The following is a 26,016-nucleotide window of genomic DNA, read 5'->3' as shown; positions in this document are numbered from 1 at the left end:
ATTATGGAAAGAACCAAAACATGAACGGATAATAATAAAAAAACAAGTTAAGGTAATCATTTCCTGATGAAGTCCGAAAGGCATTTTCTAGGCTTAGCGATCAGTCAGCAAATTCTCCAACTGTTTGTTAACATTTTGTTCGAAAGCGCAATTTAGTCAAGTTGTAGACGAGTCTTGCTCCCATTTCATCTCAATTTTTATTAAGCTGACAAAAACTAACAACAGGAACATTAATACGTAAACTGTGTTACAGGTGTAACTGTTTTCGTGTATTGGAAAAAGACACTGTCTTAAACGTTTTATGTACACTTGTCAAGAGCATGTAGTCGACATTTACGGTGCGATACGATTCAGAGAGCATGTGAAACTTAACAGCCACTTTTCCGCTTTTTCGGTTCCGGAGGACAAAATTTACTGCAGTTGCAACATTTGTTTAGAAAACCTCTCTATATTGGCGGGTATAAATGCCACCTCTTTCTTTAACTCTTGTTTTCTGTTTTACTGAGGTATTTAGGTTATACCACGTATTGAAAAGGACGAAATACGCATTTTCAGGGCCCGTCCACACATAACCGGATATTTTTTAATCCGCAAATTTGTTATATGAAGAAAACCCTGACTGACAGGGGCACCCAATGAGAATATAGTTCAAAACCACTTAAACATAGCATTGTTAAACCTATTTAGTATTTAAAAGGTAGATATAGACATATTTTTATTTCCTAAAAAATTTTTTATCTGTTCGGATTTCCTAGCTGAAAGTCTAATGATCCGAAAATTATAGGGATCAAAACTTACCTTTTCGAAAATTTCAGCCAGAAAAAAGGCTCCTTTTTAGTGTAAAAATCCTTTAAAAATGGGCAATTATGCCATTTTTTAGATGTTTGAAAATCCAAGGAGAGGCAGGCAAGCAAGAAATTTTACAACAATTTTCCGAAAATTCTAGATGTCAAATCGTCTTCCGAACAGATATTTTCCGAAAATTGACGTTAGGTGCCCCTGGACAGAGCCGTAGGAGGAGCGCCGGTAAAATGATTACGATAGTGGAAGAATATGAAAGGTGGTACGTTCAAAATGGGTATGACAGGGTTGACAATGGTGTGGGCAAGTTTTACGGCAAAATTTAAAAATTTCGTTCAACATTTAAGAAAATACAGCTCACTTTTCTTAGATCGGTTTTTTAATGAAACCATTTCCCAAACTCAAAAGCCTTATGGTAAAATCCCTTTATCCTGTGTCCCGTTCACCAGAACATCAATAACCTTTTTCTTTCGGATCAAAACACCATCCGAATATTCGCATGTTTATTTGCGAAAGCTCGTCATTTCACAATTGTTATAACTTATTATACAACCTAAAGCAAATTCTTTAATTATAGAATATCAATACATCGTTACCTATGGAATAGCAAATCTTGCGAATGTGAAAAACATTTAGTCGCAAAAGGAAAATAAAGAATGCGTCAGTCAAATGGTATTTTCAAATCTGTCTATTAGCTCCGCTTGTTATAGAGTACACCAGCGGAACTAGATTTTGACAGTGCTCCATAAAGGTCGGTACACACCAGTTGCAACACTTCGCGGCGACGGATGACTCCATGTGTACAGGTCAGTCGACAATAGAGGTTTGACCGTATTTTCTCAAGCCTGAGCGACAAATCGCTTCGTGTGTGCTGGAGAATTTTTGGGAAAATCTTTGTCTCCGCAACAGAATTTTGCCGCTACAACAAGTCGCAAAAAATTAAATCAGACTGCATTTGTGCGACTTGTTGCGGCGACAAAGATTTTCAAAAACCTTCTTCAGTACAGATAGTGTGTACCGACCGGATATTTGAGCTGTTTTAACCTGAGATCAGGCTCTATTTTCGTTTCGCTTTGTAAATAACATTCCGGCGGGCATGGCGAAACGAAAAGAGAGAATGTATGAGAACCGCTCAAATTGGGCCTGATCTCAGGTTAGAGCTGTTTAATCCGGATGAGGCTAAAGGATACCAAACTTTCATTTTGCCAAAAATAATAATAATAATAATAATAATAATAATAATAATAATGATGATGATGATGATAATAATAATAATAATAATCTCTGAATAATAACAATAATAATACAAAGGGCATTGAAAAATTCTAGTCAATATACTGAATCTGAACGAGTGAAAAGGAGTTCCGACCCGGCACAGACTCGAAAGTTACTAACCAAGTGAAGTGAAATTAACGAGGTTTCTAGGGACTCTGCCACGGCGTTACTTGGAAAATCGCAAAGATGTTACAACGAAAAGATAAATTTAAAAATGCTCCAGTGGTGCTAACAACTACGTTAGTAAGTTATATACGCACTAGAACCATTTACGGTTGTGTCTGGTCAAGGTAATGCTGAGGAAATAAGAAAAAGTTCAAAACTCAAACTTACTTTTCCAAGTTCACGTCATCGTGTCTCGGAAAAGTTGCAAAAATTGATACCCGTTATAAATTGACCTCTTAGATTTAATAGTTCAGAATAAATTTTGACAAAAATATTTCGCGTTATTGCCCTTTAAAGAGTACACAAGAGGTTCCTAGTCAAGAATAAAGATACAGAAGAAAGCGAGACATCAAACGGTTTTTTGAAAGTTAAAAGTTTTTCATCTGTACGCCTTGCTCATCTCCTCCACGCTAAACCTGACCATCTTTGTCACCTACAATATTTTGAGGTTTTCAACAATTTCGACTCCATATTTTGTTGCAGAACGATATTACGTTAACTGCCTTTTAGCACCAAAGGGCAACAAATAAAGGCCTCTGTTACTTAAAAAACGTATTATCTTCATAAGTACACGGTGACTCTCTTAAAGGAGAATATACGAGTCCATCAGGAAAACTAGTACATACTACCAAGCTTTAACAGCTAACGAACCTATTCTTAAGAATAAAAAAAATATCAATTATATAATACTATCAATACACATAAACTTGATAACTCTTATGCAAAATAATAAGCTTTAAATTCCACATAAACTTAGTTTTGCTGAACCCTTCGCTCTTCCTGTAGTGTTGCAGTTTCAAATCAAAAGACGTTAGTTTAATAAGGAACATAACAACAGTGTAGTTAAGACAATTCTTTGTCGCTTCCAACTTTCAAATAAACGCCGCCCTCGAATAAGCGCCGCAGTTGAGGCGTGAAAACTGATAAGCACCCCGGCGCTTATTCGAGTAAATAACTTATTCAAACCCCATTAAACACGAACCCGTACAGGTTTTTCAACCCATAGGAACAATGTGTGGTTTACCGCTGTGCACACTGAAATTACGGAGCTTAAGCAACCGCGAAGGGGAAGGAAACGAAAACGTTACTTAAAAAGTGACTTTGTGCTGTTTCAAAAATACGTCGCAAATATTCTATTCTAGCCCGTTCAATTCGTAAAATGTTGGTGAAATTTTTTCTCCCACTGACTTCTTAAGGGCCGTAACTAAGTTCGGAAAAAGAAAATAGAAAGTCGTTGTTGTGTGTTTACGTCCATAAAACGTGAAGTCAATGAAATTTCAGGCCGTAGCCGTGCGATGACTAAGAAATGCAACAAATATAGTGATAAATATGCAGAGTTGTTGTTTTACTCATTAAACCTTTTAAGCCCTAAGAGTGATCAGCATCAAATTTTCCCTTGTAATTTCAATGCTTTGTAAATCGGAGTGGTCATGAGAATTACGAACATAATCGCACAAGATGAATTTGCTTGATATTTTATCAACTTCTCCCCACTACTTCTGTAGGAAATGAATAGGGGCAACAAATAAGAATTCAAATTTTGATCTTAGGGTTTAAAGGGTTAAAACCTTTATAGGTTTTAAGACGTTCTCGTTTTTGTCGTCGTGGTGGTTGTTAAGGGACTCCCTATTATCTGTTTTCGAACTTATCCACTTAAAGTGTCGTAAAGTGTACATGGAAGCCCCACAAGAGCATAAGTAAAGATAGTCTGCCTTTAAACAGACACGCTTGGATATAGCCTTCGTAAAGCAACAGACTTGCCAGGCAGTGTAAATACGACATCATTGGAACTTAGTATAAAAGGCAGGAAACGCCCAAATTATAACATAAATACTTCTGTGATCAATAGGAGGAAAAAACATTGGAATAAAAAATGATGCCAAGGAATAATTTTGCCTATCAGTATGAGACTGGCTTAATTTCTAAAGCTAATTCATGCAAAGTTTTGCGTGTTGACGGCCATGATGAACAAGTTGCCATCATTGAGTCAAACAAACAAGGATGTACACTTTCTTCATCGCGTACAATAAATTACAGAAGGCTTCTGAGCCTGATAAAACAGCCGACTTTTCGAGACGCCACCACTGATTACCCTGCGAGATGACGTCTGAGAAACGAGTGCAGAAATTCCATACTGTAAACGCGTCAATAGGCTGATTTAGCAACAGGACGGGAACGTCAGTTGACGACGGGAAAGCGCGCGGAAAGGACTAAACTCGACTTCCGGTGCCCAATTTGCCGCTCTGCCATTGGTCAAGTCAGTTGTTTGATTTGCGCGCGTCGTTGTCAACTAACGTTCCCGCTCTGTTGCTAAATCAGCCTAATACCTTGATCTGGGTAGTGCGTCTGATTGGTTGAAAATTTGCTTCAATCAATCAGAAGCACTACTTAGATCGGAGTAGTGACGCGTCATCATTAAGGAATTTCTGTACTCGTTTCCCAGACGTCATTTCGCGGGGAAACGCGTGATGGCGTCGCGAAACGTCGGTTGTTTTCTCAGGCTAAAGGCTTAAGTGGATAAATTTTATCAAATTACTGTTTGCACTCTCAAAAATGGTTCTTGAGTCTTCGCAAACGGTAATTTCTCTTCCCAAGGTCCCTCCTTGGGAGTCTCACTTTTTTTCAATCCCTAAATAATGATTACCAGCTGCGCTCGTCCCAGCTTGTATTATTCTCATTCAAAAAGTTAATTATGCCGCAAATTAAATAATTATATAGTCATAGCCTAATAAGTGACTTGCGTCGCAGACGAAACTAAAACTAAACACAGGCTACCCAATAACAGTCTTGCTGAACACAATCACCTCTCACTAACCACAAATAAATCCTTGTATATTAAATCTAGTCTCAAGGTTCACAACTGTCATCGCAGTGAAGCCCTCTACGACATCTTGCAGTCTTCATCAACAAAAACAGAGACTAATCGAAGTCGTCTTATGACTCGTGTTTTTTGTGACGTGACAACAAATTGGTTTATAATCGCTGTTAGTTCATAAGTTTCAGCACAGTTAACCCTTTAAGTCCCAATATCCACATACAAATTCTCCAAACTGATCTCTATATATTTCCGTAAAGAATGAGTTTAGAGAATTTGATAAAAGATCAAAGTATTTTCGCTTAAGTGATCTTTTTATTAATTCTCATAACCTAATCTCTTGACAATCTATGAAAATTGTTAAGAGAAAATTGATGTTGGTCACTAGTGGGACTTGAAGGGTTAAGAAGGTCAAATGGTTATGAAGCCCGCCGGACTTACCCTGCCAGCAGTGGTTTCTCTCTTGCACGGCTTTTAGCGTTTACGAAGTCGTTCGCGTCGCTTGTCAGTCGCGTAGTATAAAACAAAGCAACTACACAACTGACAGGCGACGAGAAAGACTTCGCAAACAATAAGAACTGACCGTCCAACATGAACTTCAGCACCCCAATTTCATTTTTGATGTTTGCTGGCCTTCATAACCAGTCTCCTCTACTATGGTTTTAATGTATTATATTTTATGGACGTTAAGACTAGATTTTTTGATATACAAGTACTCAATTCCAAAGTCAATAAACATCCATAGTATTACAAATAAATAGTTTTCACACTTGTTGTTTACGAGCCAAAAATTTCCCTCAGTCTAATAAGTTTCAGAAATTCACCATGGCCGCCAGACACAAGCGATTCCACTTCCCATTCCCCTAACTAAGATGCACCGTCATTCACGACGAGGGCATGGGGATAGCGGAATTAGCCGTGCTGTTGCTAGTCGCGCTATCAACGCCAGGCGACTTCGGCTGCTCGGAACTCGTGTGATTTCCGTTGCTTCCTGGTTGCGTCGTTATTGGTTCATCGTCGTCTTTGACGTCATCAAATTCGAATTCTTCCCACTGTTCATCGGGAACTGGCTTACACTTACCACAGCAGAAATTACAACAAAAGAAACAACAGCAGCAGAAGTAACAGCACGTAATGAGACCGCAGAACATAAACAGCGCCTGTTCGAAAAAGAGCATGCACACGTGATTATTCACCCGGTTTCAAAGGGTTCTTTTTGTTATTTTCTGGGTCCGGTTCCTCGAAAGATGGTTAACTTTAAACCCAAAATTAAGCCAAATTTCACGCACGGTTTTGTCATCTAAGAACATTCAACTCGAGGTTACAAAATACTCTTGAGCCTTTACTACTAGACACAGTAATGGTAACACAAAATTTTACCCTAAGCAACGCATAGGAATGTAAAATACAAAAACGGAACAAAATGTTAATCCTGGATTAACGTTAATCGGCCTTTCAGGAACCGGGCCCTGGTTGTCAAATGTCCGTCGGTCACATGGTACAAGAACACCTTGCTGTACGGCAAACAATGCAGTGGGGCCTTGAAGGAAAGGATATCAGTTTTTTGGTTTTTTGAACGATGTAATCTCTTTGGTTTCTCGCCTTAGTGCGTCGTTTGTCATCCAGCTAGCTGTTTTTGTCGCATCTGACTGCTTTACCAGCTTTTTCTGGACACAGGCCTGCCCAGAGGGAATGGGCACGAAACGGGACTCATAGGTCCCATGCGAGGTTCCATCCCTACCCAATCCCACAAACCGTAAAGCCGGTTGGCCAGACCACCGTGGACTACGTCCCCTACTCTTTTCGAACAGCGGTGTGAGTTCTTTTACGTCCGACATGAACTGATCAGTGAAAGAGCTGTGAGACGGGACCTACGGTTTTTCGTCCTTATCGGTGAAGACTAGAAAGTCTAACCATTCGCAGATGTCGTTGCAAAGGCAGCACTTTCTTCTCAGTTATTTAAAGACCCTGAGTGCTTCTCTGCAAAGGGTCCGTTACATGTTCCTAATTATCACGGGGTAAACAATTTAACGGAATAAAATTTGTATGGGTTGCAAGAATATTGGGACGGCACCTATGGGCCACCGTATGTTCCGACAAGGTGAATTTCAAAAGAGTTTACCATGGACAAATATAGCCATGGGAAGGATATGACAAAATTTATAGTCGCTTTGGCTTACTGAGAGAGCCTTAAGTTATTTAGCATTTACTAAAAGTTTACGGAAAATCCGGTTGGAAAGCCAATGGATCAAGACTTTTTGGATCGTTCCAGCGGAAAATTTCCAGGAGACAGAACAACTACAAAGGTATTGTCCTGTTTTCCGGACGGAATGTTCCAAACGGAAATTCGTGTTCCATTTGTGAAATCGCATCTCGTGTCAGGCCTTCGAGGCCGTTTTTCGGTAAATGGAACTCATTTGTACCGATGGTAAACGCGATTCCGTGACGAAATTTAATATCGCTAACCATTTGCCCAAACGGTGAACCGCCGGTTTGCCCATGTAATTGGTAAACAACGATAAATAACATATTACATACCAAGCAGTTCATTTTTTTATTTGTTAACTATTAGGAACATGGTATAAGATCTTCACCTACCTTACACCAGCCACTGTTAAGCCTAAAGTATAATTTGACATTCTGAAAAGCATAAAGAAAAGAAAAGGAGTCAAAAATTGAACGGCGCAAGAGCCGCGGAAACCTGAATCAAGTAGTTTCGACTTGCTGGGTACTCGACAAAGAAAATGGGGACATTCAGACTGGAGTACCAGGCGTAACTTTTAACCATATAATTAAAAACAAAAAGTCAAGTTCCTTTCAGTCTTAGTTTTAATTTTTAACTTTTAATTTTTTATTTTAAAGCAGTTTAAGGTCTCACTGGAACTACAATATTCTTTACTTAGGCCACGGCCAAAACGTCCAGTTTTTCACGAGACGAACCAAAATGTCATTTGAGTGGACCTTAATTTAGCTTAGTTCGACTGCTGGACCAAACCTTAAACACTCCGTTGGAAAGAAAAAAAATATGGCACGAAAACGTATACAGTCGAAAGGTGGAATCCACCCCCTCCCCCCGTTGCAGAAATCCGTTTGTAAAGGGCAGTTCTCGTTTTCCCGACGTGAACTGCTCCATATATTTCTACCGAAATAAATCGCAGCATCTTAACACCATCTATCCGTTTGAAACGGAAGGATAGAACGCACATGTCGATTCAAACTCAGTCAGACGAACTTAATCTGGGACAAACGTCGAACTTGTCATGAAGTGACTCACTGTAGCCTAAGAAAGCAGAAGCGAATTCGCGACGCCACCACTGGTTTTCCCGCGAAATTACGTCAGAGAAACGACCGCAGAAAGCCATACTGATGACGTGTCACTACCCAGATCTGGATATTGCATCTGATTGGTTGAAAATTTGCTTAATTCAATCAGAACCCTGTGTACCTCAATCAAGACTCGTTTAACGGCCTGATCTATGCCCATAAAAAAAAATTTGGGGACTGGGTCGATTGGTATAAATGTGGGTGGGTGGGAGAGTTACTGCGAAAGAGAAAATCTCCAGATTTTAGATCTCCAGAGGTTGAAATCTCTCTCATGAATTTCCACAGGTCCGCGATAATTGGCCACAACATTTACGGCACTCCTGCCTCTCTAGTTACTGTTTTTGCTTTGGCTTAATTGAATTTTTTTTTATTATTCGTCAAATATCTGTGTATGTGGCGAATCAAACAAACAAAACAAACTTGAGCGCGGGAAAGTGCGTGCAGCAGTCAAGTTTTACTCGTTTTACACCTGGTTTGTTGACAAAATGGAGCGAAAATACATCAGCCAATCACAAGGCGTAGTAAACAAGACCGACCATTTATGGTAAATGCTTCTTGTCGTAGCCAGTAGCTGAACAGTAGGCCTTTTGCATTAGTTGATCATGTGATCAACTTTCGGTAAACACGAAAGCAGTTCGCTTTTCAAAAATTTTGTTAGCACGAGCTGGAAGAGTATATTAAACTTAGGTAACCTGTAAATTTTCAGCCGTATGTCTCAAAAGTAGCGATTGCAACGGCCGCCGAAAATTAGAGGGATTTGTATGAGAAAAACAACTTTTGCCACCCAATCACGCACCCATACAAATCCTTGTAAATATTGAGATTTTCAAACTGTCGTGAAATATTTCGTTTCAGAATTTACAAGGAGTCGTGTGGAAAACCACCCAAGCGTGACTGGGTGGAAAGAGTTGTTTTTCTCATACAAATCCTTCCAATTTCCGGCGGTCGTTGTAGTCTCTGAAAAATTTACAGGTTAGCTAATTTTAATATGCTCTTTCAGCTCGTGATACCAAAATTTTTCAAAAGCGAACTGTTTAAGTGTTTACCGCAAGTTGATCACGTGATCAACTAATGCAAAAGGCCTACCAGTTGGTACAAATACCGGACTATCTGGTTCATTACGATGTTTGCATGAATATAATTTAAAAACACTTAAGTAGATGCATACTTTTTCACTCCAGGCAATGAAAAAACTTTGTACCGTACTCATTAATATAACCTAACTGGATAAAATTTCATTTAAACGACAAAATATTAAATTTCTTTTTCTAATCACCTCACATAACAGTCTTATCTTGTTTTATCAATATTTTAATACAAAGTGGTTTTTCAAATTTCGGTGGAAAAACGTTTTTTTTTTTATATCTTAACCGGAGCTTTTTTCTCAACAGGTTCAAGCTTGTTATTTATGTTGTCAACAAGCGAAAAATTGGCAACCTTCAAAGAAGGAAATCTCTCGCATAACTCCGTCTCAATCCGTTTTTGAAACTCCTTGTCAACAACAGTTCCATTTATATCTAAGACTTCCAAGACGGTGGATGGTGCGTCACTGACAGATAAAACATTTAAAAATTCATGGGCACCAGAATTTCTTATCAAATTCTGACCTATACGAAGAACTTTCAAGTTGGAGTTATTAATAACCCCTTTGGCAAGGAAGCTTGCAGCTTGAGTTGTAAATAGATTCCCACAGGCTGAAATTTCGATAAGACTTTGGTTTTGAGCCATCACTTCACCAAGAATTTCAGCTCCTGCGTCATATAAGTAATTCCAAGAAATGTTTAAGTTACGAAGAGTTGCGCTATTTCGTAAACCGGTCGACATGGCTTGCAAGCCCGATACTTCCAACTGATTAGAACTGACGGAAAGCTTTTCAAGAACAAAGTTTTTCTCTAAAACGACCGACATCTGTTCTCCAAATTGATCGCATAAAATGTTATGAGATAAGTCTAAATCTTTTAAACCACTTTTAAGGCAAAGAGAATGGAGAAAAAACTCAACATCTTGGTCAGTTAAATCGTTTCTTGAGAGATTCAACTTTTGTAAAGTTTCTTTCTTGTTTAGTATCTCACCAATAGCGGAGATTGCACTTTGTCCAAGCACATTTCCAGACAAATCAAGCTCTCTTATAGACAAATTCGTCTCCAGGCCTTTGGCAACAGCTTTTCCACCTTCATTACCGAGACGGTTATTGGCAAGGAGCAAGCGTACAATAGTCGAGGAAGAAAAATACTCGGTGGCAATTTCACGCGAGGTTACTGGCCCAAGATGCCAACCGTTCAAATCGACTTCTTCGTCAAAACGATGCTGCTTAAAGTACTCCAACGGGTTGGATTTTCCACTCTGGGCATCCATCACTCTTTTTACTGTTGCATGAACATCTTTTTCTTGGATTTCTCTTGTTTTTGACTTTTCATCTAATTCCTTTTGAGCGTTCAAGACTCTATTTTTGGCGCCCCAAATTAGTCGCGCTTGACTCGTAACCTTGGGGACTGTTTCAACAGTTGGAACGACTCGAAAACTAGGATCTTCCATTACATTCACTTGAAGTTTGTTCCACCGGAGAAATAAATGTCGATTAACTCCAGCTGGCGTACTGTCTATTCTTTTAGATGAAGCCATTAACAAGAAATTTCACAGCAATTAACAATAATTATTCTATCGAAATTTCAAGCAGTGAAGGAATCTAATCGACACGGTGTGAAAATATAGTTTCGTAAGAAACACCTGAGTTGCGCTATGCGGCAAATTTAATGAGACTAAAAGTACTGTTCCTTTCTTCCTATTATCTTTAAACTAAAATCGCCATTGGCCTAAGTATCAAAAGTGTTGAATAAATTATTTGCGGGAATTTCGTTGATTATAACCAAGGAAACTGATGAAAATAAACGACGAATTGCACACCGTCAATTATTAAGTTAATCTCAAAAGAGGGGAAACATTCCAGTTATCTACCAAAGATTAATCGGAAAGTGTAATTCATTAAATTGGATTTAAAATGATGGGAAATTCAATGTTTAAATGAAGCACTGTTTTAAAAATTAACAAAATCTATTTTGATTTTACAAGGTCGGCGCTATTTCCTCGTTTTTCAAAACAATCTTGTGGTTAAAATACTGTTAAGGCCTGAACGAGAAATTAGTCAACTCCTATTTATATTGGAATACAATATAGAAATGTCTCAAACTCTTAACGTTTAACTCAAAAATTTGTTTTTCACATTTGAAGTACTAAGAAGGCACATCTAGATATAAAACGGCAAGTCTCACATTATGTTAAAATGGTGCTGCTACATTCGACCGGTGTTAATAAACGGGAGTAGATGGTCTACATTTCGTTCAACAAGTTCAAACTCGTTCAAAGCCAGCCAATAAGATTGAACAACGAAAATCAATCTTTGAAAAACGTTCAATTTGTTTCTTCTCATTGACAAGCTGCAACACACAGTCTGTATCACTCACAGTTTGTTTAGAAACAAATGTTTTGCTAAAACGCCCTCCTTTGTATTTGCTACATGACAGCACAAAGTATTGTGCTCATTAAAAAGATAACAACCGGTTTCGCTACTTGTCGAGTTCGCTACGTCCTAGTTCGCAACAAATTCCCTACATATTATATATACTTTCTGTAAAATACTGAAAATATTCCCTTAATCGCTCTTAAAAAATAAGCTTTTAATACATTTCTCGTTCTTTTAAGCTTGCCCCTCCGAGGGTGCACGTTTTGGACTTTGCCACGAACGCTTAGCGAACGCTTAGCGAACTCGAACGCAGCGAATTTGAAAAGTAGCGAAACCGTCGTAAAGCATCAAAAATGCCAGGCTGAAATGTTAAATACTGTTTTCCCAGAAGGCACTGACAGACAAGTTGCGAGAAGCTTGCAGCTCCAAAAAATGCTCATTATTGTTCATTTCAAAACAAAACAAAATTTCACTGACCCCAAACCCACCCATCCAGCCTCGCCCTTATTACATCACAGGGTAAGAAAATTTAGCTTGTCACGCAATCCATTCCAACAATTTTATTCAGTCACAATTTGTGAACAAAAAACAAAAGACTGGCACTCAAAATATACTGCAGCACCGTTATTTTCATCTTTGATTTTTGCCAGTTTTCTTTCCTACTAACTACAGTGTAATACACAGACTTAAAAACACAACAAGTGCCATTAAATGGAAATAAGAACAATACTTCACTTAACATTACCGCTGACACTCATGCATATGTTAACCATAAAAGAAAAAGAAAAACTGAGATCATTGGTAACTGTGTTAGATCCACGTTTTGGCTTTGTTGTAAACCACGTTGACTAAATGAGTGAGTAAAAAATTAATCACCAAGCTGAATACCAGTGGTGTCAACAGACAATACTGGATTTTGTTTTTGCTTTGTTTGTTTCTTCGAACAGAAACAGAAACTATTTTTTTTAATCAAAAAAAGGAAAGAAAAAAACCCATTCTTCTCCAAACTGATGTGCAATGAAAGGCCCATGGAATCATATTTATCATAAATCTCCATTTCAGAGCTTTTCCTTTTTACTTTTTTTACATAACAATCAGTGAATATTTTTCTCAATAATAAAAATAACAATTAAACAAAACAAAACAAAATAAGAAAAACGACACTCACTTCTTCTCCAAATTGCTCTGCTATATAGAGGCCCATAGAACCATATTTATCATAAATTTCCCTTTTACTGGGATCTGACAATATGCTATGTGCATGGTTTACTTCTTTAAACTGAAAAATAATAAAAAGCCATCATTAAAATAGCAAAGACATTGGAGTAAACTTGGCAAAAAGACTAAAAACAAAAGTTTCCTGGAACTTGTAGCCTGCAAACACAGATGTATTTCTGGTCATCACTTCCCTTCTACTTTTCGGGTGGAGAGAAGTGATGACCAGAAATTCGTCTGCATTCGCATCGCAGGCTATAGAGCTTGCTTCCTTCGCCTCTATGAAGGTGTAGTCTTTCCTGAGCTCTGAACATTTTGGAAGGAAATCAACATGTAATCACAGTTTAAAACAGTCCTACTTTAGAGAAAACGGTTAGGACATTTTGTGTTGCAAATACTCTGATAATAGACTGACTTAACCAGGACTATTAAACTGTGATTACATGTTGATTTCCTTCCAAAGTGTTCAGTAATTATCAAAATTATAAGGCTATTTAGGGTTTTAAATTAGGTTCTTATTTTCTGAAGAAAAAAAAATTAATTGTAGCTAAAAGTATTAAGTGGTATTCAGCTTATCCCTTGTATATAATCTTCATACCAATACATTGCAGTTGGAATGATAAAGCACCTGCATCTCCAAAGAGGATCCTGAAAGTTGACTTATTCAATCAACTTAGGTTTCTGCGAAATAGCCTGTGCCACAGATGACACTAAACTCTGGTGAGTCTGTCTGTAAAACAGCACCAAAACCCTCCTCCTGGGCCCCCAACTGTGTACCAGGTTTTGAGTATGCATCATGATTGGCCTGTTAAAAATGCCATTGTCAATTTGTCAATCAAGATGAAAGGAAATTCGAAACCCACTTCCGGTGATTTGTTGAGTCCACTGGAGGCCCAGAACAAGGATAAATAATGCTGCTTCACAGACGTTGCTAACGAAGATGAAATTATGTCTTCTGCGCAGCCTATCCTAACTGGGGACGAAGTAATTTTACATTGCTTTTGTAAAATGAGTGTTCAGGCAAGTTTGGTCTCCAAATTCTCCTCTTCAATTTGAACCCCTAATTTTTTGTTGTTTATTACAATAATTGGTAATAATTGGTAACTGGTAATATTATTACCATACATCTGTAGTCTTTTGGCCCTTCTTATTTTGGGAAGTTAACCTGATGATTTGTTGTATATACCTCTTATTCTAATTTCAGTCTAGTTCAAAAAAATTTATAACAAATCACTACGCTTGAAGTTTACATGTAACTGTAGCAAAAACTTCCAGCAATTATTTCTGCTTTTTATTGATGTCCCTTCTTTTCGCAATAAGTGTTTAACATCGCCTTTGTCCTTTCTTGTACTGCCTAGATTAACTTAATAGCTATTTGACAGTAATCCAACACAGTAAAACTCTATCTTTCGTTAATAAATAAAATTGTTTCCAAAAAGGAGGCCTTCCAAGGAGGGGGAGGGGGGGGAGCTATCGTTTTTTGGGGGTTTTCTGAGACTGCCTGTTACCTGGTGGGTTAGGAAAAAATGCTGCTGTCGCATTTAAGCTAGGACAAAAATGTTGTTGTCAGTTCAGTATAAATTTTTTTCTGATGCTCAATTTGGAATTTAAGGCAGAGGTATTTTAGTGCCTGGAAAAAAATTGATTTTTGATACACTTTTTCCTTCAAGAAGAATACCAGGATTAGAAAACATTCCAAACAAACTAACAGAGATTTCTGGAAAATAACAGAAGAGAATTTGTTATTTTGCTGCTGAAACAGCCAAAATGGCAAAGTGAACAGAAGTCGCTTTCACTACATAAAAAATGGATTGTCAGTGCTTTCTGAGAGGACTGTTGCCAATTTTCCAGGCCATGTCACCTGTTGCTCCTACCCCTTGGAAGGCCTCAAAAAGGAGGGGTCAAAGGCACCTGGCTATCCTAATTAACATTCGTCCCCTGCTTGGCCTACCTTTTCAGTGGCTTCAGGGTTATTGGGATTCTTATCTGGATGGTGTTTTAATGCCATCTGGAACAAAGAAAACTAAAGTATCAGCAAAGGTCCACACCAAATTGATCACGTCTTTACTACACTATAGACTTTTTGTACTTCCATTTAACCTCATTAAATAGTTATTAGTCTCGCTTGCAAAAGCAGCGAGACTCATAATCTGCAACGCGTTTTTTGCCCCAGGGTGGTAGTCCCTTATATAGGCTATATAGGTATGTGCCGCGCCAAAGGGTATGTTTTTTTAGCTGTTTTGGTCTGAAATAGGGTATGGTTTGTGCACTCTAGTCTTGAATTGGGTATGTTTTTTAGAAGAATTAGCTACTTCTTCATCGCCATAAGACCATTTCCCTTTTACTGTTTCTGCTAACTACCGTGCACATGCCGTAACAGCTCGTCACTGGACACAAATGGGTCTTGTGATGAGCATGCGATTTATTTTCGGCAGTGATTGGAATGACGTGCCATGTAAATCACTATTTTGATATCTGACAATGATGCAATTTCTCTGGAATCAAGGCCCTTGAATTTTTGTGTATTTATACATGCGTATAGCCTGCAACTGCAGAGAAATAAATTGCTAAATCTTGCTTCTCACTTTCCCTATATTATCTTGTGACAAAAATGGTAAATTGGGGAAATAATGTTAGTGCCACCTTTAGCTTTAATCCACACACCCTTTTCAATTTAACACTAAAATCCTCCAAAACTCACCTTTCTATAGGCCTTCTTAATTTCCTCCTGGGTGGCATTTCTGTCAACACCCAAAACATTGTACAGCGAAGCCCCCTGATGTCTGCAGCAAATAACAGTAGCAAAGGGTTGTTATGATTATGGATGCAATAACCTTTAACAGGCCATGATGTTCAGCTTGTTAACAAAATAGAACTGAGATATACTCATAGTATTTAACGACAGTCGAAGCTCCCGTAAGCAACCAACCAAATACGCAGAGTTAGTGGTTGCTTACAGGAGGAGTTCACTTAAGGATTCGAATTGCAGGAGGTATTCTATGAGGAGAAGTCTTGACACATCTACTTTTTGAAGAAAAGGTATTGCATGCGATTTTTAGGTTACAACTTATTAATATATGTAAATCACTGTTGTCTAATAACATTCTTCTCATTCTCTGAGTAGTGTTAGTACATATGGTGAACTCAAGGATCAAACCATTGTATCAGGTGGTTGCTTAGTAAAGGTAAAAATAAATGGAAACATCTAAAATGGTCATCTGAAAAAGTGGCCGCAGTCAATTATGAAGTGGTCGTTTACGATCTACAGTAGTATAAATGTTGCACCCAAATAAACACCAGGTATAAAAGAAGAAGTTGGGTAAAAGACCCTCAAATATTATTTTGTGGTCAAATATCCTTAAACTATAAAACATGATTGCCTTAATGTTCAAATAAAAATGAGAATTACAGGAATTCAGTAACAGGCTTGACTGACTTTCAATAAACTATCTATTACCTCGTTTTAGGAAAACAGGCTTCATTTCAGCAATTTTCACAAATAGTATAAATGCCTATCAGTTCTTATTAATTTTAGCTATTTTTTCTCGTTTCAATGTCAACTTCATTGCAACTGCATTGCAATTTCTTAATTTTAGAATTTTAGCATTAGAAATAATTTTTACAGTTTAGATAATTCTGAAAATTGGTCAGAAAAATCATCTCCTGGTATAAAATGCTACATTTTCTGTCCCAGTAAAAATAAATAAATAAATTTCTTGCTTTCAAAAGGTAGGTGTTAATGAATTTATTCTAGTATTTTGCCATGCAGAATAAATTACTAGTAGAATAAAAAAAGATAGAAAATAGGTTAATTGACAATAAATTTAAAATTAGCATACAACTTGGAAGGAGTGACTGTGGCGGGGAAATCTCCAAGAAGCCGAGCTTACGAGGAAAAGAGATTTCCCCCTACAGGCAATTTAAATATTAGGCAGCATCAAAAAATAAAGAAAAAAGGCATGTATAATATATTGTAAGTATATGAGTGTGTTTAGAGAAAAATATAGATATATCGTGTTAAGGTATTTAGGTATAATGGCAGTTAACACTTCTGAACTTGCAACCATTTTCAAAACTAATTTAAAGCAAGTGGCTTCAAACAAAAATCATATTATTACTTTTCTTCTCCATATGCCTTACTGTTTATTGATGGTTAAGCTAAACAAGTGTATTTAAAATTGGTCTCAAGGCAAATTACCCTAAAAATATGTCAAAAGTACCATGATCAATGATCAAGAATTTGAGTCTACCGAACTTTATACAAGGGCAAGTGAAGCTCCAAAATCCATCCTTATATAATTCAGGCTCAACTTGTCAAGACCAAAATAATTTTTGCCTCTGGCCATGACATTGTAATATCAACTGTTCTTTTTATACAACACCCTAAAGTGTTAGACATGTATCTTTCAATAAACTATATGCATGAGAATGCTTATTATACAAGTGGTTCCTCTTATTTAAACCTAACTGAATAGGAACTCGAGAATATATTTTTTCTGGCTAATGCATAAGGAACTTAAGGACAAAAATCATTTCCTGATGATTCATGCTATTTATGGAATCCTACGCCCCATCAACTTTTGAGAATAGCAGAGAGGACAAAAGATCCCATATCGCATGAACAAGTTGATTGTACATCTATAAAACTAAAACTGTGAAGACCAAGTGTGAAGACTAAAACCTTAATTTAGCATCCACAAGGAACCACAATTTTTATCATTGTCGTCTTCACTTCTGTTACATAGTGGTGAAACTTCACTTCCCGAGGAAAGACAAGCGTTAAATAGTTCCACGAAGAGTCAGTTTCGAGTTTGTAACCGAAGAATGCCGATTACAAACTTGAAATCTGTAGAGAAGTCACGCCTTTTCAATTGTGCGAAACGCTTATGGCTTGTTGTATGTAAGCACAAATCATTACAAACGGTCAAAATAAAAAGTTTTGCCTATGTCACGAATCCATAGGTGCACAATATTGAACAAAGATCCCCGCATGGCAGGGACGCGAGTCGATCACAATAAACTAAATGATTTACCAGCAAAGTTCAGTTTCTGTATTGCACGTTACGGTCTATCTGCCATCAGCAAATAACAAAAATCGTTTTCGTATTGTACAACCGCAAACCGCTATAAAACATGCCGGTTAACGTTAGGATTTCATCGAATTGTCGAAAGAGCGCAAAACTGACAGGCACCATAAAACGTTCGGAAACCAATGAAATACCCGAAATTGAGCACTTGAAGGTCTTAAATCACTGTACTCTAAAGATGATCAAGCAACTGAAACACACGCGGGCGCTTATGCTGTGTTTGTGTTCTTCAAAAGAATATTAATTATTATCGCAAAGCAAAATTCAAGGATCATTTGCTTACGTTAGACTATCGTCCCTCTCCTCTCCTTTGTTTTCGCCATTGACACTCGAATGTGGTGCCATTACCAGTGATGTAGCTACTAAATACTTTCTTCGTTGAACTCCATTCCAAAGCAACCAACATAGCTAGTAGCTCCCGCGAATCATGACGTCACTTATCATTCTTGTAGCACCGGGACCACGTGACAACGAGATTCGAGCTAATTTATTACCAAATATTATTCCAAGATTTAAAAGATAAGTTTAAGAACAAGTTCTGCCAAAAATTTATGTTAGCCAGACGTAAACAGCGCCTTTGAATGCAAAAAAGTAAAAGTCTTTTTAAAATTCACTGCCGCAAACTACAAGTCAGGTTCAAAGTGTTTCAGTACGTGACACTATCATGGTACTCAAGTTTTCAAAGAAAGAAAAGTTGGACGGCTAGTTCTAATCATTAAAGATCATCAATTATTCACAATATGTGCAGTGGATAGGAGAAAAAAATATATCATATTGATGGAGAAATTATCAGCCATGACTTATGCACTTACTGTGGCTACGCCGGATAGTGTTTTTATGAGATGCTTCAACTCAGTACGAAAGCGAAGAGAAAAGAAAAAAAAACAATTAGCGTTCTCTGTTTATAGTCTGTAAAAAGTGAGATAACATCGCACATGATTCGAAACAATGAAAAAGTAAAAAAAAAGCTGATTTTCGATTGTCGACTTTCTTTTGGAATGCAATATAATGTTTCATGTGTTTTTAATCCGCTAACGTATTTTACGTACTTGCCAAGTCCTCGTGGCAAAGAACACTAAATTATAAAACGGAGGGCCTTGCACTAAAACGCACAAAGACTAATAAACGTCGGTTGAAATTTGCATTTAGACTTATTCAGAAAATCATTCCAAGTTCTCTTTCAATCTTATCACATCGTTTATTTAACAATACCGGTGAAAATCATGTTATTACTTGTCTTAGTCTCAACTGACTTCCGCAGGGGGGGGGGGGGGGGGGGAATGCAGGTTTTAAGTGACGGAGATGATCAAATGAGGGCAAAAAATCAAAACCCCAAAAAATCCCTGAACCAAAAACTAATCCCCAAAACATCCCATGCCGAATTTCCAAGCCTTAAAATTTTCCAGAAAGCATTAAATGATATAACACGAAAATAACCTGATTAGAAATTGAATGACGGTTGTGTTTGCGGCTGGGATACGCGGGCACTACCACGAGTCTTCAGATTGTTTTGAATCCCCCCAAAAATCCTACTTTATAAATCAAGCCACCCCAAAAAAATACTTGCCAAATTTTTCTACCCCCCCAAAAATCCTGGAATTGAAAATTCAAGACCAAATCCTTCGATCAGCCCCGTCACTTGAAATTCGGAGCATTCCCATCCCCTCCCCCGGGGTGACTTTCCCAAGTGATGAATGAATTGACATCAAACTGACAACCAAGACCTTTTTGGTACGTGATATAATTTAACAGTTTTCATGTTCCTGACTATAACTTTCCTTCCTCAGAATCAAGATCGTGCTCAATTAAGGAAGTGATAAATGCAACAAGAAATACTTAGCGAAGATAAATGGATTATATTCAATTACAACAGATTGAGAATCGAAAGATTAGCATACGCAGGAGTCAAAATTGCAACGTTATTATTGGTGTAAATTAGGATTCTCGATAATGTTAAGTGGGCAGAAGTGCATCTATCGGAAAACGCCTGATTAAGTACTTTGTACGAAAACGGATTTCTAACATGTCGTGTACGCCTACATGGGATTGAACACAACCAACTCAGGGCAAATTTTGTCCAACTTCGTTATTTAACCATCTATGGAAGAAGTTAAAGGTCAGAATTGTTAACTGGATATTCATGTATATGTAAAACGCAATGGGAACCAGTTGCACCTCGAGGGGGCCGGAGTATTTTCGAGCTGGGTGTATTCCGATCCGAACCAGGAGCGCTTCGCAGAGCAGGCGCACTTCGAGCTTTAGGTAACTGGGGCAAACAGCTTACCAATATACCTCACACATCAGCAAATTTGCCTGTTCTCTCTTTGTGACTGCTGTTTATAACTGTGAAATTACTGAAACTTTTTTCGAGTCATAGTTGAACGGAGCCATGTTCCGATGAATTTCAAGCCGCTGAAAAGTACCTTTCTCCTGCTGTACCTGCTTGCATGCACATGCAGAATTCACCAGTAGAAGATCGCAGATCATGATCTTCTGAAGTTCCTGTAACTCCTTCATTTTGTCCAGTATGTCATCGAAACATGTATCACAACCATTGATCAAAACTTTAAATTTCCAGTTGGGCTTAATTAAGTGTGTTAAGCCTTGCTGGTTTGAAAACGCAGAAAGATAGGCGTTTTGAGGCTGCTACGCATCAGAAATATATAGGATCAAAACGGCGGACCAATAATAAATTTAGCTGTTGGAAGATTCTTATTCCAGCGAAGATACTTTTTATATGAAAGTGTATACAGTGGTACCTCGATATTATGAAGTCCTCGGAGTATAACGAACTGTTTTTTCAACCCCAGTAATGGTGAAATATATGGCAAATAATAATAAATAAATAATAAAATATTTATATAGCGTTTATACTTTATCAGTGCTAAGGGACCAGTCGTTATTTATGTGGGGGGGTGGGGGGGATTTTTTTTGTTTTGGCATGAAAGGAAAAACATGACCCACCCCTTTAAGCCCATTAGTTAATTCTTGACCCACCCCCATATAACTTTATATGAGAGGTGACCCACCCCCAACCCCCTTCAATCTATACCTCTATAAGGAGTTCCTATTCACTGAACGAAATCAGCATATCTTGTGGACCAGTGTCCTACTCTGCGGCCACTGCGACAGTTATATTAAGAAAAGGAAGCATGCAAGCCTTCTCAATAGGGCTTATGTTTATTTATTGATATTTAGTTCCCACCCATCTCTGATTCTCCATACTTAGGTTGGATTGCTATATGTGACATCCAGTTGTGTTATATTTTATGTCTAGCATCGCATTAGAATTTATTTTGATCTTCCACATGAATTGTAGTGAGTGTGATTCTTTACAAAACACACAATGACCCACCCCCAATCATCGTGAAATTCTCTTTTGGCCCACCCCTTTTCTCTGAAAAAAATAGGCCTGGCCCACCCCATGATTTTTTTCCCCCACCCCCCCTCATAAATAATGACCGGTCCCTAAGCGCTTTACAACACTTCAAAAAGGTCTAAATAAAAAATGAAAATCTTAAAATCATTACATATATATATACATAGTCACAAAAATACAAAATAAAAAAACCTAAGATAGTTCATAAACTCGTTTAAAAGGAAAGGTCTTCAATTTAGATTTAAACTTATTTACATTATCGATCGATCTAATGTCAATAGGCAAATCGTTCCAGAGTATAGGGGCAATGACTGAAAAAGCCCTGAAACCGTATGTCTTTAAGTTATAGGGTTTAATAACAAGACGCCACTTGTCTGAAGATGATCGAAGGTACCTCGCAGGTTCATAAACATGGATTAGGTCAACCAAGTAATCAGGAGCTAAATTGTTGAGTATCTTAAAACAAATAAGATTAATCTTAAAGATTATTCTTTGCTCCACTGGTAGCCAGTGCAACTCCATTAGAGTATCACTTATATGATCAAACTTACTTAAGCAGGCAATCACACGCGCTGCAGCGTTTTGGACACTTTGCAGTTTTGTTAATTTCATACTTGGGGAGACCATGTAAAAGCAAGTTGCAGAAATCCAGCTTTGAATTTTGGCAATATGAAAACGAACCTCTATCTTTGATATTTTGAGTCAGAAACGAACCCCGTTGCCAGTCCTTTGGCCCTTCGTTAGATCGAGGTTCCACTGGTTCAAAAAGTGGTGGGGGTGGGGGGGGGGGGAAGCTGCCCCCCAGCCCCTCCCCATGCGCAGACCCTGCACGGAGTCGAAGTTTTAGTCTTCCCAACCGGGGGAAGCACTATCAAAATAAGGGACATCGTGGCGTGGGCAAGACCTTTACCACGTGTTTTCACTTGGTGACATCACTAACAACAACAAAATAGAAGCAGATCTGTAGATAAGACCGTCCCACTCAGCATCGAATGCTCCCTTTCTACTGTGGTAAAATGAGCAAGTACATCCCGCGCGATTCCTTTCAGCGCCGAGTCTCATTTATGGCAACTGACAACGAACTTGCCTCGTTGCTACACCGTCAGTTCGAGTTTCTTTCCAGAGAAAATAGGAAAGAAACGCAGTAAGACTTCCTATGAATATTATTCACCCAAAATGCATACAAGCTCGTTAACGGAATTATAGCAAGCTATGGCGGCCTCCGATGACTCAGTATAAATAAGCTATATTCTCTCACAGTTGTGTTGCCTATTTGATGAAGCCTATGAGGAATGAAAGGAATATTCCTGTAAATGCAGTGGAGGATCCAGACCGCTGACACCTTAAGATAAGGGGGGGGGGGGCGGTCATCCAGACCCTGTGATAGGGGGGGCGGGTCTCCAAAATAAATTTTTTGGCCGTTCGGGCCTCAGTTTGGTCGAAGAATAAGAGGAGGGGGAGGCCTCTCCTGGATCCGTTACTGAAATGTTATCCAACCATGTTTATACGGGTTTCTTTTATTTTCAACATAGAACGCGGAAGTTTACTTAAAACAAGCGTAGCCGGGCACAAGTATAATAGACTCTTTTCAATTCAGTGTTGCAATTATTCTTTCTCCGAGACAAAAAGACATAACACTCATCCAATGCACGCTTTATAATTAAGTAGCTTTGACGAACTAGCGAAAATTCTTTTCAAAAATCCGCCTTAAAAAAGACATGGAAACAATTGCAATCGTTCGCGCCTGAGCAGTTTTTTTTTGCTTTATTTCTTTAGGTTAATTTGAAATGCAAATTGCTATTTCTTGATCAGTTACTCCGATGACGAATAAGTTAAGTTAATTACTAACTAACTACATAAAATTTTCAATAACATACTAGTAAAAATTCGTATGGCTTTTCTACGCGCTATCCTGCTTTAAAGCTATAAAATTAGCTCGCTATAATAAAAATGTACATTCGTTGCTGAGCTAATTATATTTGTCAGAGAAGAAAAGTTTTCTTGCTTGATATAAACAGAGACGTGGAATATTAAATATTCTAAGGCACATTAGCAAATTTAACACTTCCATTTCCGCAAAAACTCTCAGATTCTCTTCTCTGTTGACAGAATCGGATCGAGTAGGAAGACACAGTTAGAAAGCTAAGTTACTGAGCTATGCAGACTGCATCTAAGTTTCCTGATGTTCGGTTCATACAGTTTTGCTGCCAGCCGGTCAAAATTAGCATATTATTGTACACAACATTTAACATTCAGCCCCGAAATTGGCCCCCATCATGATAAGTTCCGTATGTAAGGGATCAGCGATTGACAGAGAAGTGCCAATTTATCTTGAGCTATACTGAATGTGACGTCATTCACGGGAAACCATTTGAATCCTAAGCAAGTCTATAAACAGGTGATTTTTTTGTAATAGTAAACACGAGCGAGTAGTTTGCTCGTTAAAAAGCAAAAAATACTGAGAAAATAATTAGAATTTTACTTGAGAGCTGGTTAAGCGATTTTGATCCACAGTGGTTTGTTAAGTGGAAATTATATCATATATTTTCAAAAAATCGGGAACAAGGAAAATCGGTTGAGGAGTGCATCAGTGGTGAAGTGTTCAAAGTTGTCGTCGGTTCAAATAATATTCGTATTTTTAACATAAATCTAAGCGACATCAACAGCGATTTAAAAATAATACTAGCACGATTGTTCTTCTGAGTCTTACCTTTCATCCTCCATTTTTTCATATTCCATTCTCGCCAGTTCTTGCTGAACGAAAGATCTGGCAATTTCACAGCTCTTGCTTTCATGTCAAAAATGTTGTTACCGCCATATTCCCTGGTCGATCGAACGGTTAAACCCAAGACTGAGCATGCTCTGTGAGGCAAGATTGCCTCCATTTATGGGTTTCAATACCAGCTGTTTAGGGTCTTGGTGGGTTTCCCCAATAACGAAAGAGTTGTGAATAAAACACAACCAAAGACAAACATTCGTTTACAGAGTGATCATCTTAATTGAATTTGATGCACTGTTTCGCTTTCGAAAATTCAATAAAGGATTGGCAGAAAGACAGTGGAAAGAGACAATCGCTTTGTTTGAAATTTCAAATATTCATGCAATGATTTTTAAAAAAGAAACTCTTTCATTTAAACAATAATAAAGTAGCAATTTTCAAAGTTTATTCTGGAAAGCGCGCGTCTGCAGATGGCGGCAGAATTTCCGCAATTTGAAAATACTCCCCGCGTTAAATAGAGCTCACGGAATTTGCTCCGATCTGTGAAATCTGAAATGAATACTTAAATTTTTTTTACTATAATTACATGAGTAGATTTCGAGTTGTTCTTCCAGGATCACGTCTTAAGTTCTCCATACTAAAAAATGAAGAATACCTTCCGCTAATCTTCTCTTCTTATAAAGAAATGTCTTGTAATTAAATTTGCACCCGCACTTGGACATATTTTGTGGATGCGGTAAATTGCAATTCAGTCACAGGATGATTTAGAAATGTGTTAAATTTCAGTATTCCTCTTATCACGAAAGTCAGATCAGGATTTTGTTGCTGTAATGATGATCCTGGAAATTATCATGATTTTATTGGACACTGCTTTGATCCCATTTTTAATGTAAAATTAACAAAAAGACTACAGTCATTAAAGGAAGTAGCTTTTAAAATGTGTCTTGTTTGTTTTTTTCCCTGTTATGTTAAAAATTATACAGAAAATAGATCAAAAAACCCATTACAAATTGCAGGGAAGATTCTGACCTGAATTTTACAAGTTAGTTTCTGAAAAAACGTAAAAACTTTGAACTGGTAGTATGGCAATCAAAACCTTAAAGGCTGGCTTAAAAACAATTAAAAAATTCCAGCAGGCAAATGTGACAGCTAACACGTATGTTGCAAATGATTCCACCCAATAGTTGAAAGATGTACAGCCAATTAAAACAACAGATCAGTGCAAACTGGTCAAGTTAACTGTTGCATGCGCAAGTGATGCTCTGGACGGTCTCATTAAAGCACATCTGAATTTAATTCCCAATAATTGAGCATTCGATTTGGTGGATAAATTTTTTACGGCGACTTTTTGAAGCACTTTTTTGAACACTAATCTAAACAGAGGAATGATGAAAAAAAAAATGGAAATTTTCAAATTGTAGAGTGAAGCTTTCCGGGGTGCTTATTTTTGGAGAATATATGGGGGAGAATTTCGTTCTGCGATTTTTAAGCTCTATTCATGTACGCGGGTCTGAAAAATCCATTCGATCCAGTCTCCCCGCGGCCAGATTACGCCTGCCACAAAAGATACTTTCCTCCATGATGAATGAGTCCACAACTTTCCGTTACTCATTTAGTTTAAGTCTGAGACCTTGGTCAGTGATGAGCAAGGACTTTGTACTGATTCTTTATTACCTATCTTTGCTTGTGTCTTTGACTGTGGTTGTTTTGTTACCGAGGCAAGTGAAGTAGTCATTATTTTCCTTATCGGATCAAACATTGGTTTGAGATGAAGAC

At 37.8% G+C, this 26,016-nt stretch overlaps 2 protein-coding genes across 4 annotated transcripts; both read right to left on the bottom strand.

Annotated features, from left to right (window-relative positions):
* Window positions 1-1,258: 1,258 nt before the first annotated feature.
* LOC140928681 (dnaJ homolog subfamily C member 5-like) lies at window positions 1,259-24,358 on the bottom strand. Of its 3 annotated transcripts, none has more exons than XM_073378460.1 (6): window positions 24,232-24,358; window positions 15,757-15,838; window positions 15,007-15,063; window positions 13,009-13,119; window positions 7,655-7,696; window positions 1,259-6,216 (listed from the first exon to the last, which is right to left on the bottom strand). In XM_073378460.1, the coding sequence occupies exons 1-6, from the start codon at window positions 24,258-24,260 to the stop codon at window positions 5,941-5,943; spliced, it is 597 nt and encodes a 198-aa protein (XP_073234561.1). In that variant the 5' UTR covers window positions 24,261-24,358; the 3' UTR covers window positions 1,259-5,940. The 3 variants fall into 3 exon arrangements, with proteins under 3 accessions (XP_073234561.1, XP_073234560.1, XP_073234562.1); XM_073378459.1 differs by lacking the exon at window positions 24,232-24,358 and adding an exon at window positions 18,426-18,571; XM_073378461.1 differs by lacking the exons at window positions 15,007-15,063; window positions 24,232-24,358 and adding an exon at window positions 18,426-18,571.
* On the bottom strand, window positions 9,721-11,671 carry LOC140927053 (uncharacterized). The gene has a single exon (XM_073376718.1). It carries the CDS (start codon window positions 11,000-11,002, stop codon window positions 9,740-9,742), a length of 1,263 nt encoding a protein of 420 aa, XP_073232819.1. The 5' UTR covers window positions 11,003-11,671; the 3' UTR covers window positions 9,721-9,739.
* Window positions 24,359-26,016: the final 1,658 nt, after the last annotated feature.

The sequence above is a fragment of the Porites lutea genome, chromosome 2, assembly GCF_958299795.1.
Source record: "Porites lutea chromosome 2, jaPorLute2.1, whole genome shotgun sequence".
Classification (NCBI taxonomy): Eukaryota; Metazoa; Cnidaria; class Anthozoa; order Scleractinia; family Poritidae; genus Porites; species Porites lutea.
The sequence above is the reverse complement of the archived record's forward strand: the minus strand, read 5'-3'. Positions and strand labels throughout refer to the sequence as shown.

What these genes read in the sequence shown, in the direction of transcription:
- LOC140927053 (XM_073376718.1), bottom strand. Translation starts at nt 11,002, where the DNA reads ATGGCTTCATCTAAAAGAATAGACAGTACGCCAGCTGGAGTTAATCGA.
- LOC140928681 (XM_073378459.1), bottom strand. Translation starts at nt 18,487, where the DNA reads ATGGCACCACATTCGAGTGTCAATGGCGAAAACAAAGGAGAGGAGAGG. An exon ending in ACCCTGAAGCCACTGAAAAG is followed by an intron (nt 13,120 to 15,006) that starts GTAGGCCAAGCA and finishes ATTATTTTTCAG; the next exon opens with TTTAAAGAAGTAAACCATGC. An exon ending in TTAACAGTGGCTGGTGTAAG is followed by an intron (nt 6,217 to 7,654) that starts GTAGGTGAAGAT and finishes TTTTTCGAACAG; the next exon opens with GCGCTGTTTATGTTCTGCGG.